We start from the raw sequence: 12466 nt of genomic DNA, 5'->3' as shown, positions 1-12466 counted from the left end.
GCATTGAAGATGAAACGTGGCTGAGTCTTTCAGCATGACAATGATCCCAAACACACCGCCCGGGCAACGAAGGAGTGGCTTCATAAGAAGCATTTCAAGGTCCTGGAGTGGCCTAGCCAGTCTCCAGATCTCAACCCCATAGAAAATCTTTGGAGGGAGTTGAAAGTCCGTGTTGCCCAGCAACAGCCCCAAAACATCACTGCTCTAGAGGAGATCTGCATGGAGGAATGGGCCAAAATACCAGCAACAGTGTGTAAAAACGTTGTGAAGACTTACAGAAAACGTTTGACCTCTGTCATTGCCAACAAAGGGTATATAACAAAGTATTGAGATAAACTTTTGTTATTGACCAAATACTTATTTTCCACCATAATTTGCAAATAAATTCCTTAAAAATCCTACAATGTGATTTTCTGGACTTTTTTTTTTTCTGGACCCCACTGTACATATATTATCTATATTGGCTAGTGACTGTCTGCCTCAGCAGGGTATGAGACTCACCATCTGTAGCAGGCCCTCAACCTGGTTGAGCTGCTCCTCACACACCCCAGACTCCATCTGGACCTTACTGACAATCCTCTGCAGCCGCTCCAGCCTGAGGGTCAAAGGTCAACACATCAGTTGAGACATGTTCCACAGTCTCTCATAACTCGGCTCTTAGGCTGAGGTATTGTCTAATGAGGTAACGATTTAACTCAATGATGGAACTGTAAATCATGACCAACAATACTCTACTCAAAGACAACACTGGCCCCTTGGCCAGATCCCTTGTGAAACAAGCATTTTGACCTCAATGGGACAACCTGGTTGAATAAAGATATAATAATATAAATAAATAATACAAATAAAAAAATGATGTGGGTATGAATTCATTTCAATAGCTTCGATAAAATATCTGGAGAAAAAAAAACATCCAACAATCTTCTCAGAAACGTTATGCAGGCATGGTAAAACACTCACTCCTTCTCGATCTTCTTGCGAAGTAAATACTCTAAACCATAGCTCTGACTGGCAAAGGCCATGATGGATTCACTGACAGCTTGTCCTCCCCAGCAGATATGATGACAGTCCACAGGATGTTGTAATGCGATAAGGTGTTGGGTGGTTGGCTGTTGCGTGACTCACAGACCACAGTAGCTTCTCCGACCGCTGCCCTGACTGCTTACTTCAAGACTGGAAGTCTTGTGATGAGAGACCAACCCTTACCAAAAACTACATACGCCCTGCTTGTTATTTGGAAAGGATTGTCCTATAATAACTTGCTTAGGACACAAATAATCACATTATTGAAAGGTTTTGAACTATTTGCCATGGCAACGGCAGTGCATGGATCTTTCAGTGAGTCATGGTCGGGTTGTCTAGCTATCTTTATCTGACAATGTCTTCTCACATCTACCAAACTGGTTATAATCCACATAGTTACAGCAACCACATAGTTACAGACGCCTTTGGGGTTTAAATGCTATTTTCTCCAATGTTTTATGTCTCGTTTCATTTATTACTTCTAGTAAACATTGAGTTTGCTTTAACAACTGAAACACAACAGAAACACCATGTGACAGAGTCCCTAAATCCAGAATTTCTCTTGAAAACTGCATCTAACAAAAAACACGTGCAACAGATTTCAGCCTCATCTCAAAGATGAAGGTATAATCTCAAACACCATAGGCCCTCCGACCACAGTTTTGTGCGTCTGTATAATGGCTGACCCACCTCTCAAATTCTGTCCTTAGAAGACGCTCTCTCTCCAATATGGCTACATGCAGACGACCCCACTCCTTCTCCACATCGATAGGGTGGTATCCAGGGGGCACCTTGACATGACCCACCTGAACTGCTCCCTGCAAGGACAGACACAGACAGGTACAGTCAAGAAAACGTTCAAAAAAAAGGGTCTTCTTGTATCTTTTTGATACAGTTAGTTGATTTAACTATTCACTCTGGGTGTTTCGGCTTCTCTTTTTAGAGGATTATTTACGAACCTCAAAGGACTTGTAGACATGTTTGGATCGATTCTTGTCAGCTTCCTTTGCCGGCAGCTCTGTCTCCTTGAACTTCAGAAACTGGCGCCAAAGAACCTGAATATTTAAAACGTTGCTGAATTAATTCAACATGACAACTGAACATAGTTCTTGTTTCATCCCATCCCTCAGACAATTTCCAGAAATCAGAGACAAACAGTTAGAGTATTTGCTCATCAAGCGAGACATAAGGTATTATGGAGGCCACTTCCATAACTGCTACTCCACAGTCGCCCCAATATGAAAAAAAAAAAAACATGTTTAATTCACTGTCACAACTGAACATAGCTTTTGTCATATACAGCATCAAGTCTCTAAGACAATTATTATAGACAATTAAATAAACAGACAATTAAAATATTCACTTACATGTATCAAGCAAAATATTTCCCCAATAGGTGAGGAGATTTACCTCAATCTCCTCATAGCTGGTAGGGAACTTCCTCTCCTCAAACACGATGATGTGGTGTCTGATCCACTGCAGCAGCAGGGTCACCAACTCATAGTACTCCTGCCAGCGCAGCTCCAGCTCCTGGGGGACACACAGGAGACAGGAGAAGGTTCATTAGAGAAAAAGGTTAATGAAACTATATTGAACAAAAATATAAACGCAACATGTAAAGTGTTGGTACCAGAAGTTTTCCATATGCACAAAAAGCTCATTTCTCTCAAATGTTGTGGACAAATATGTTTACATCCCTGTTAGTGAGCATTTCTCTTTTGCCAAGATAATCCATCCACCTGACAGGTGTGGCATATCAAGAAGCTGATTAAACAGCATGATCATTACACCTTGTGCTGGAAACAATAAAAGGCCACTCTAAAATGTGCAGTTTTGTCACACAGCACAATGCCAGAGATGTCTCTCGAGCCTGCAATTGGCATGCTAACTGCAGGAATGTCCACCAGAGCTGTTGCCAGAGAGTTGAATGTTCATTAGCTGGGCCTGGCTCCCAAGTGGGTGGGCTTATGCCCAACCATAGATTATGGCTTAATGAATTTATTTCAACTGACTGATTTCCTTCTAGTAACTGTAACTAACAAAAAATAATTGAAATTGTTACATGTTGCATTTGTATTTTTTGTTCAGTATAAAACTAATCCGGGAGTCTTAAAAATCACTCCACTGGTCAAACATGGTGTTGGGTGAAGTTCCCTCTAGATGCTAATATTGGTTCAGTTTTGCATTTCCCCCACTATTGGTTAATGTTAGAATTGGGGGAGGGGAAGCTGATCCTATATCTGTACATATGGGAAAATTCCCTCTGGAGCGTCAAAGACATCTTAAAGTTTGGGAAGATGTGACCTCATAGGTGAGACCAGGAGGAAGCCCTTAGTGGTGATGACCTATACGGTTCCAAGAAGACAACACTCACATTGGCTTTCACCCCATCCTGGACGTCAGGTACACGGGGCATGACGTCATACAGGGAGGACACGTATGTGATGATGGACTTCTCGTCTGGGTGTGGCACATCCACATCTTAATAGAGGGGAGACAATGAACACCAGTTCAAAACTGATTTTAGAAAAAGATAAATGCAAGTATTCATACAAATACAGATATCTGAGAATAGGATTGACAGTCATGGAGAAAACAATGCTCGCACGTTCCGTTACCTTCTGGGTCGAGCAGCCGAGTGACACCCAGGTCTCTCTCTGCCACACTGAAGGCCTGCTCCAGGTTCTCTACATGGGTCTGTCGGTACACCTTACTCATGTCAATCAGAGTAGGCCTGGGGACAGAGCATGGAGAAGACTGGTAAAACTATGAAATTGAATCTTAGACACTGTATTTTCTTATAGAATATAGTGCAAATTATATTCATCTTTGCAACCCCAAAACATTTAGGTAACAAAGAGTTCCTTTTCTAAAATCATTTTTTTTGGCAAATGGTCGGGGGGGGGGGGGGGGGGGGGGGGTCTGAAAACATGATTACAAATTGACCACAAGAAGTCCAAACAGATATAACATTTGACTAAAACATAACCATTTCAAACATGGCTTACATTAGTATATGATCATGCGTCTCTCTATTATGCGTGAGAACCCTTGTGAACAGATTTCCCAAATTAAAATCACTCGATTTCCTGGTGTTTTAAGTGTTTTATGTCCAACAATGATGAAGAACAAAATAAGTTGGGGAACCCTGCTGAAGGCAGTTTAATCATGATGGAATGACTGCCTTAGATCCTGATCGACATGCCTCTCTCAGAGGAATGTGAATACAGACAGGAGGAGGGCAGGAAAAAACAAGAGCTCCTACCAACCAGTCATTTAGAAATTCCCCCACCGTTTCATGCACAAAACATGCAAGTAATTCCATGTACACTGCCAATAAAGGTAATTGCAGTCAAATAACATGCAGATACAAGCTTTGACTGCTTGGAATGAGCACAGGGCATATCATATTTGCCAAGGGATTTAGTCTGGCATGGTTAGACAAAATACAGGGATTTTGTAAACAAATTATAAAAAGGCATAAATTGCATAAATTGTTATATTCCCTATTAGAAAGGAACTAATGTCTAGAAGTAGAAAAAAAGGAAACGGCTATCAAAGTTAATCCCAACCACCACCTTAATGAAAAAAAAATCACATAAACCCTCCATACCCTTGCACAACTCTTTGCACATTGTAGTCTCCATGGCCAGTGGGCTGGTGCTCCATATCAGAGTGTCTGTAGCAGTGTCTGTCCCTGCTCAGGTGCACTATGCGAAGTTCTGACCCTGCCTCCTGCTCCCTGTTCTGGGAGCCTCGGCTGGAGGAGGACTTCCCCGGGCTCTGGGACCCCTGACCCGAGCCAAAGGAGCTGCTCTCAGCTGGGATGTCCTCACACAGCATGACCACCCGGTCCTCCAGGTCACTGACGGAACCCTGGGTGCTGCTGGAGGTGCTGTTCAACCGTCTCTTGGAGGAGCGGAACTTCTTCTTCAGACTGTGCATCATGGTGAGGGTGTGTGTCCTCAACTGCAACAGTGTCCAAACAGTGTTCAAACGCTCCCCTTGCAGTTTTTCCTTACAGTCTTACAAATCCATCCACGTATGAGACTGTGACAGATGTTTTCAAGATTTTACAAGGTTTATGATGCATTCTCACCCTCCAGATACGAGTAAATAGACGTTCATACTGTAGCGGCAGTCACTCCCCCAAAACACAACTATCGTTCAAGCTTTCCAGTCCTTTTTCAGTTCAGGGTCTCATGTATCCACATTGCCTTTGATTAAGCATCCCCTTTCCACAGCTAGATAATGTGCAAGCCTTGAGCGTTGACGGTCATAGAATTGAGAGATTACTTTCTCATGCTTTTCCCAAATTCAATTTGTTGTGTGTGAGCCCAGACTACTTTGTTGATTTGTCGTTCTGCAGTGTGTTTCTGTCTTGCTCTTCGTCTGTGTGGAGTTTGTATGGCAGACACACCTAAGACACCTGGGCGTACCTGAGCTGTGCTGCTATCTGCTGACACTTAAAAGCACAGCCCTGTGGGCATCTAAATACTACCTCAAAGCTGCCTCGCCACCACCTGTGCCTTTCTCCTGAGTCGTGTGTGTGTATGTGTGAGCCTACAGGGTGTGTGTTTATACAGCATGTGCAAACATGAAAAGTCTGTTGTCAAAATCTACCCTGACCTCTTATGGTAGTTGATATGTCTATTATTTTTACACAGGTGTTTAGCTAACTCTTTCAGTGTTGAGTGACTGTTACTGATATGTGACCTGTTGGACTTGTCCCTGCCTCTATGGATGACTGAGGAAGATCTTCCACCCAGAACTGTCAACAGGCTAACTGAAATGGTTTTGTTGTTTTAAGAGTCTGAGATTCTTGCTGTAATAAAAAGCGCTATACAAATTCAATCTATTATTATCATTATTATATTATTAAGAACACCTTCCTAATATTGAGTTACACCCCCTTTTGCCCCCAGAACAGCCTCAATTAATCGGGCCATGGACTCTACAAGGTGTCGAAAGCATTCCACAGGGATGCTGGCCCATGTTGACTCCAATGCTCCCCACAGTTGTGTCAAGTTGACTGGATGTCCATTGGGTGGTGGACCATTCTTGATACACACAGGAAACTGTTGAGCGTGAAAACCCAACAGCATTGCAGTTCTTGACACGAACCGGTGCGCCTGGCACCTACTACCATACCCTCCCTGTTCAAAGGCACTTCAATCTTTCGTCTTGCCCATTCACCCTCTGAATAGCACTCATACACAATCCATGTTCCAAGTGTCTCAAGGCTTAAAATTCCTTCTTTAACCTGTCTCTTCCCCTTCATCTACACTGATTGAAGTGGATTTAACAAGTGACATCAATAAGGGGGTAATTCACCTGGATTCACCTGGTCAGTCTATATCAAGGAAAGAGCAGGTGTTCATAATGTTTTGTACACTCAGTGTATTATTGCTATGTGCTTGAATGCTTACTTGGACATGCGGGAATGCTACAGCAAATAAAATGTTTTCATCAGTGAAACTGCTTCCAAATAAAATAATGAGAAGTACTTGTAATGTTTGACTGAATTTGACTGACGACTGATTGCATAACTATCTGAAGAGGTCAGGCTTTCTGCAGCGTGACAGTGAATATGAAATTCACATTTCTATCTTTGTATGTACAGTAATACATGTCAAATGTAACATGTAGGTGGAGCCTTACGAGGAGCACAGGGGTTCACTATGTCCCAAGGACATATATTATAGCAGGTCCAGGCAATCGCATGAATTCACATAGTGGTTAGGCTTAAAAAAATGTGTTCTTGGATGTCCATGTATCCCCCTGGCACAACTTCCCCCCTGTGACACCCAGGATGTCCTCAAGTCCCAGTCAGATCACCTCAATCCTTCAAGGCTGCATCTCACCTGTGTTTGTGTATGACGGCGTTGAAGAGCTTGCCGTCCCTCCAGCTGGTGGTGAAGTTGTCGCAGCGCATCCCCTGGTATCCCTCCACCATGCGCTGGGACCACAGCAGCAGCTTCTCCTTGGCCGTCATGTCGTCTGACTGGCCATTCACCTGGATGTCGGAGATCTGGGGGCGGGGGGTATTGGTGAGGCAGGCTATAAAGTGTTCTTTAATCATGGTCCTGAGGATCCATAGGGTATACAGGCTTTTGTTCAATTCTAGTAGAACTAACACATCTTTATTTTTTTTGTTGTTGAACCTTTATTTAACTAGGCAAGTCAGTCAAATTCGTATTTAAAATGACGTCCTACCCCGGACAAACCTTATTTCGGACGGTGCTGGGCCAATTGTGCACCGCCTTAAGGGACTCCCAATCACGGCGGCTGTGATACAGCCTGGAACTGATTTAACTAATTTGACGATTAGTTAATTATTTGAATCAGGTGTGTTAGAACTGGGCTTAAACAAAAGCTTGCACACCTTATAGGTCCCCAGGACTGAATAACAGTGTTATAGATGGTTCAAGGTGTGGTGGGTTGGAAAAAAGGGTTATGGGCTGTGGATAAAGGGAACATAACGGAAGAGAACTCTGCGTGCTTTGGTATAATCATAATGCATTGATTTCAAAGGCAGGGAAACCTTTTTCCCAATAAGCAACTTGACTTGATCCAGGCTTAAGATGACTCACATTTTCAACCTCAAAAACCAACAGTCAGATGCAAAATTATTATAAAATCCATTGCAGTTTGCTGCTGTGAAAACACCCCAAACAGCTTTATGTTCCTGGTTGCAGAATCCAAGTTGTGAGAGTGAAAACATCCATGGGGCACAGAATTGAATAAGGTGCAGTGAATTCCTGCAGCGAATTCCTGTTTAAACGACGTTGGAAGATAAAGCTATTAGTCACAGGTACAGCCTTGAGAATCTCTCAGCAGTCTATTTCCTTCTGGAGAGCGAGATGATAACTACTGCATCTACAGGAAGCTTCAACAATACTGAGGTAACTTAAGATAAATGGTGAAGCTGTGTTTACTTTAGTGTTTTGTTGCTGTTACTCGATGCTCAATACTATGTGTGCATTGCATACTGTGTTTGTTCAATGCATTGTTAAATAATGAATGTATTGCCTCCCCTCTCAACCACCAAAAATAAAACAACCAAATAAAAAATGGATGGTCCATGGAGTAGTGGTCACTTTTAGTCATAAAAAGGACACTTTATAGAACCTTATTGGAACAAGAAAGATTGCTTTATGACCAATGTGACTTTCAATGTTTGGCCGGTGGTGGAACACTGTCAGTGGTTCTAATATCACTTTCTGGCTTTTTTGAAGGAAAGAGGTGGAGAGAGGAAAAATGTAGGCCTTACCATCCCTCTCCCTTCTTCTCTGAAGTGGGGGAACCACACTTCTATGTAGGTACTCATGATGTGACTCACACACACCACACGGAAACATCAATTTGCCTTTATGAGAATCTAGAGATTCCTGCTTCCTTCCACTTCATCAAGGCATCCAACCGTAAACAACAGGATAATCATGTTGTGCCTGTGGGCCTAAGTAGTGAACTACATAGGGAATAGGGTGCCATTTGGGACGAAGTCAGATTCCTCTGAGTGTAGCCAATGGTGGGACTCGTTGAAATGCTTATATCCGCTACCTGCCACACCCAACTCTCTTTCTTGCCTCCCCACGGGAAACACTGAGTCACCCTGGAGTGGACGGAATTCCACATGATGGTAATCCCAGTATAACCAGTATATCCATTATAGAATCAAAGAATCTCCTTGCCCTTCTTTTTCCATATTTCTAAATACTCTCAACTGCTAAACAAATAACCAAATACTCCCAAGCATCTCCCATTTGGGGAGAAATCATTTCCATCCTTTATTGAGTTATATTGAGGATGAAAACCTCACATGGTATGAGAGTTTCAATATGTTTTTTCGATGTTTGGTCTGAAATTCTTCAGACATATGGGAATAATGAGTAGCTGAGTTATGTATAGACAGCGGGTGCCAAATCCCAAAAGAGGCAGATTTTTTTGAATAATTTAATTGGACCCATATCTGCTCTATCAACAGAAGCGGTGGGATTGGAGTTGATTAGTTGACCCAGAAAAGTCATAATGTACTACTGTAGCTTTCCCTACTACTGCAGGCAAGGATCAGAAATGATCCTTCCAGGTGAAATATACACTACATGGTAAAATGTATGTGGACACCCCTTCAAATTAGTGGATTCAGCTATGTAAGCCACACCTGTTGCTGACAGGTGTATAGAATCGAGCACACATTCATGCAATCTCCATAGACAAACATTGGCAGTAGAATAGCCTTACTGAAGAGCTCAGTGACTTTCAACGTGGCAATGTAATAGGATGCCACCTTTCCAAAAAGTCAGTTCATCAAATTTCTGCCCTGCTGGAGCTGCCCCGGTCGACTGTAAGTGCTGCTATTGTGAAATGGAAATGTCTAGGAGTAACAACGGCTCAGCTGCGAAGTGGTAGGCCACACAAACTCACAGAATGGGACCGCCGAGTGCTGAAGCGCGTAGCACGCAAACATTGTCTGTCCTTGGTTGCAACACACACTACTGAGTTTCAAATAGCCTCGGGAAGCAGTGTCAGCACAAGAACTGTTCGTCAGGAGCTTTATGAAATACGTTTCCATGGCCGAGCAGCCGCACACGAGCCTAAGATCACCATGCGCAATGCCAAGTGTCGGCTAGAGTGGTGTAAAGCTCCCGCCATTGGACTCTGGAGCAGTGGAAATACCTTGTCTGCAGTGATGAATCACGCTTCACCATCTGGCAGTCTTACGGACTAATATGGGTTTGGCGGATGCCAGGAGAACGCTGCCTGCCCGAATGCAGTGCAAACTGTATAGTTTGGTGGAGGAGGAATAATGGTCTGGGGTTGTTTTTCATGATTCAGGCTGGACCCCTTAGTTCCATTGAAGGGAAATATTAACGCTACAGTATATAGCGCATTCGGAAAGTATTCAGACCCCTTTACTTTTTCCACATTTTGTTAAGTTACAGCCTTATTCTAAAACAGATTCAATTGTTTTCCCCCTCATCAATCTACACACAATACCCCATAATGACAAAGCAAAAACAGGTTTTTAGAAATTTTTGCAAATTTAAAAGAAATTTAAAAATGAAATACCTTACAAAAGTATTCAGAAGACTCTGAATACTATACGAATGCACAGTACAATGACATTCAAGACGATTCTGTGCTTCCAACTTTGTGGCAACAGTTTGGGGAAGCCCCTTTACTGTTTCAGCATGACAAGCCCCTGTGCACAAAGCAAGGTTCAAACAGAAAAGGTTTGACGAGTTTGATGTGGAAGAACTTGACTGGCCTGCACTGAGCCTCGACCTCAACTCCATTGAACATCTTTGGGATGAATTTTCCATTTTTTCCAGTCTTGCAGGAAATCACGCACAGAACGAGCAGTATGGCTGGTGGCATTGTCATGCTGGAGTGTTATGTCAGGATGAGCCTGGAGGAAGGGTACCCACATGAGGGAGGAGGATGTCTTCCCTGCAACGCACAGTGTTGAGATTCCCTGCAATGACAACAAGCTCAGTCCGATGATGCTGTGACACACCGCCTCAGAACATGACAGACCCTACACCTCCAAATTGATCCTGCTCCAGAGTACAAGCCTCGGTGTAACGCTCATTCCTTCGACAATAAAAGTGAATCCGACCATCAACCCTGGTGAGACAAAACCACGACTCATCAGTGAAGAGCACTTTTTGCCAGTCCTGTCTGGTCCAGCGACGGTGGGTTTGTGCCCATAGGCGATGTTGTTGCCGGTGATGTCTGGTGAGGACCTGCCTTACAACAGGCCTACAATCCCTCAGTCCAGCCTCTCTCAGCCTATTGCGGACAGTCTGAGCACTGATGGAGGGATTGTGCATTCCTGGTGTAACTCGGGCAGTTGTTGTTGCCATCCTGTACCTGTCCTGCAGGTGTGATGTTCGGATGTGCCGATCCTGTGCAGGTGTTGTTACACGTGGTCTGCCACTGTGAGGACGATCAGCTGTCCGTCCTGTCTGCCTATAGCGCTGTCTTAGGCATCTCACAGTACAGACATGGCAATTTATTGCCCTTGCCACATCTGCAGTCCTCATGCCTCCTTGCAGCATTCATCACGCAGATGAGCAGGGACCCTGGGCATCTTTCTTCTGGTGTTTTTCAGAGTCAGTAGAAAATCCTCTTTAGTGTCCTAAGTTTTCATAACAGTGACCTTAATTGCCTACTGTCTGTAAGCTGTTAGTGTATTAATGACCGTTCCACGGGTGCATGTTCATTAATTGTTTATGGTTCATTGAACAAGCATGGGAAACAGTGTTTAAACCCTTTACAATGAAGATCTGTGAAGTTCTATGGATTTTTACGAATTATCTTTGAAAGAAAGGGTCCTGACAAAGGGACGTTTCTTTTTTTGCTGAATTTAGATTAGACTTCTGCCATGCTCTACTTTCCGGCTACCTGGATAAAGCACTAAATAAACTTCAGTTAGTGCTAAACATGGCTGCTAGAATCTTGACTAGAACCCACAAATTTGATCATTTTGCTCCAGTGCTAGCCTCTCTACACCGGCTTCCTGGTTAGGCTAGGGCTGATTTCAAGGTTTTACTGATAACCTACAAAGCATTACATGGGCTTGCTCCTACCCATCTTTCCGATTTGGTCCCGCCGTAGATACCTACACGTACGCTACGGTCACAAAACGCAGGCCTCCTTATTGTCCCTATAATTTCTAAGCAAACAGCTGGAGGCAGGCCTTTCTCCTATAGAACTCAATTTTTATGACATGTTCTGCCTGGGAGACCTTTAAGTCTCTAGTGAAGACTCATATCTTCAGTAAGTCCTATGATTGAGTGTAGTCTGGCCCAGGGGTGTGAAGGTGAATGGAAAGGCACTGGAGTAACGGACCACCCTTGCTGTCTCTGCCTGGCCGGTTCCCCTCTCTCCACTGGGATTCTCTGCCTCTAACCCTATTACGAGGGCTGAGTCACTGTCCTACTAGTGCTCTTCCATGCCGTCCCTACGAGGGATGCGTCACTTGAGAGGGTTTAGTCCCTGACGTGATCTTCTTGTCCGGATTTGCGCCGTGGGGGAGATCTTCGTGGGCTATACTCGACCTTGTCTCAGGGTAGTAAGTTGGTGGTTGAAGATATCCCTCTAGTGGTGGGGGGCTGGGCTTGGCAAAGTGGGTGGGGTTATATCCTGCCTGTTGGCCCTGTCTGGGGGTATAGTCGGACGGGGCCACAGTGTCTCCCGACCCCTCCTGTTTCAGACTCCAGTAACTATGCTGCAATAGTTTGTGTCGGGGGGCTTGGCTCAGTATGTTATATCTGGAGTAGTTCTCCTGTCTTATCCGGTGTCCTGTGTGAATTTAAGTATGCTCCCTCTAATTCTCTCTCTTTCTCTCGCTCTCTTTCTCTTCTCCCGGAGGACCTGAGTCCTAGGATCATGCCTCAGGACTACCTGGCCTGATGACTTATTGCTGTCCCCAGTC

General features: G+C 43.9%; 1 protein-coding gene across 28 annotated transcripts in view; it reads right to left on the bottom strand.

Annotated features, from left to right (window-relative positions):
- Positions 1 to 12466, bottom strand: part of LOC110496062 (plectin) — a 200302-nt gene that overhangs the window by 36810 nt on the left and 151026 nt on the right. For all 28 annotated transcript variants that reach the window (XM_021571717.3, XM_090208453.1, XM_021571719.3 and 25 more), the window contains 7 exons: positions 6888 to 7054; positions 3642 to 3757; positions 3398 to 3504; positions 2434 to 2553; positions 1983 to 2078; positions 1714 to 1841; positions 502 to 595 (listed from right to left, as the gene is read on the bottom strand). In XM_021571717.3, the coding sequence (XP_021427392.3) occupies positions 502 to 595; positions 1714 to 1841; positions 1983 to 2078; positions 2434 to 2553; positions 3398 to 3504; positions 3642 to 3757; positions 6888 to 7054 (828 nt within the window). The remainder of the gene's footprint in view (positions 1 to 501; positions 596 to 1713; positions 1842 to 1982; positions 2079 to 2433; positions 2554 to 3397; positions 3505 to 3641; positions 3758 to 6887; positions 7055 to 12466) is intronic.

Source organism: Oncorhynchus mykiss, chromosome 18, assembly GCF_057628025.1.
Source record: "Oncorhynchus mykiss isolate SJ-2025 chromosome 18, ASM5762802v1, whole genome shotgun sequence".
NCBI lineage: Eukaryota > Metazoa > Chordata > Actinopteri > Salmoniformes > Salmonidae > Oncorhynchus > Oncorhynchus mykiss.
The sequence above is the reverse complement of the archived record's forward strand: the minus strand, read 5'-3'. Positions and strand labels throughout refer to the sequence as shown.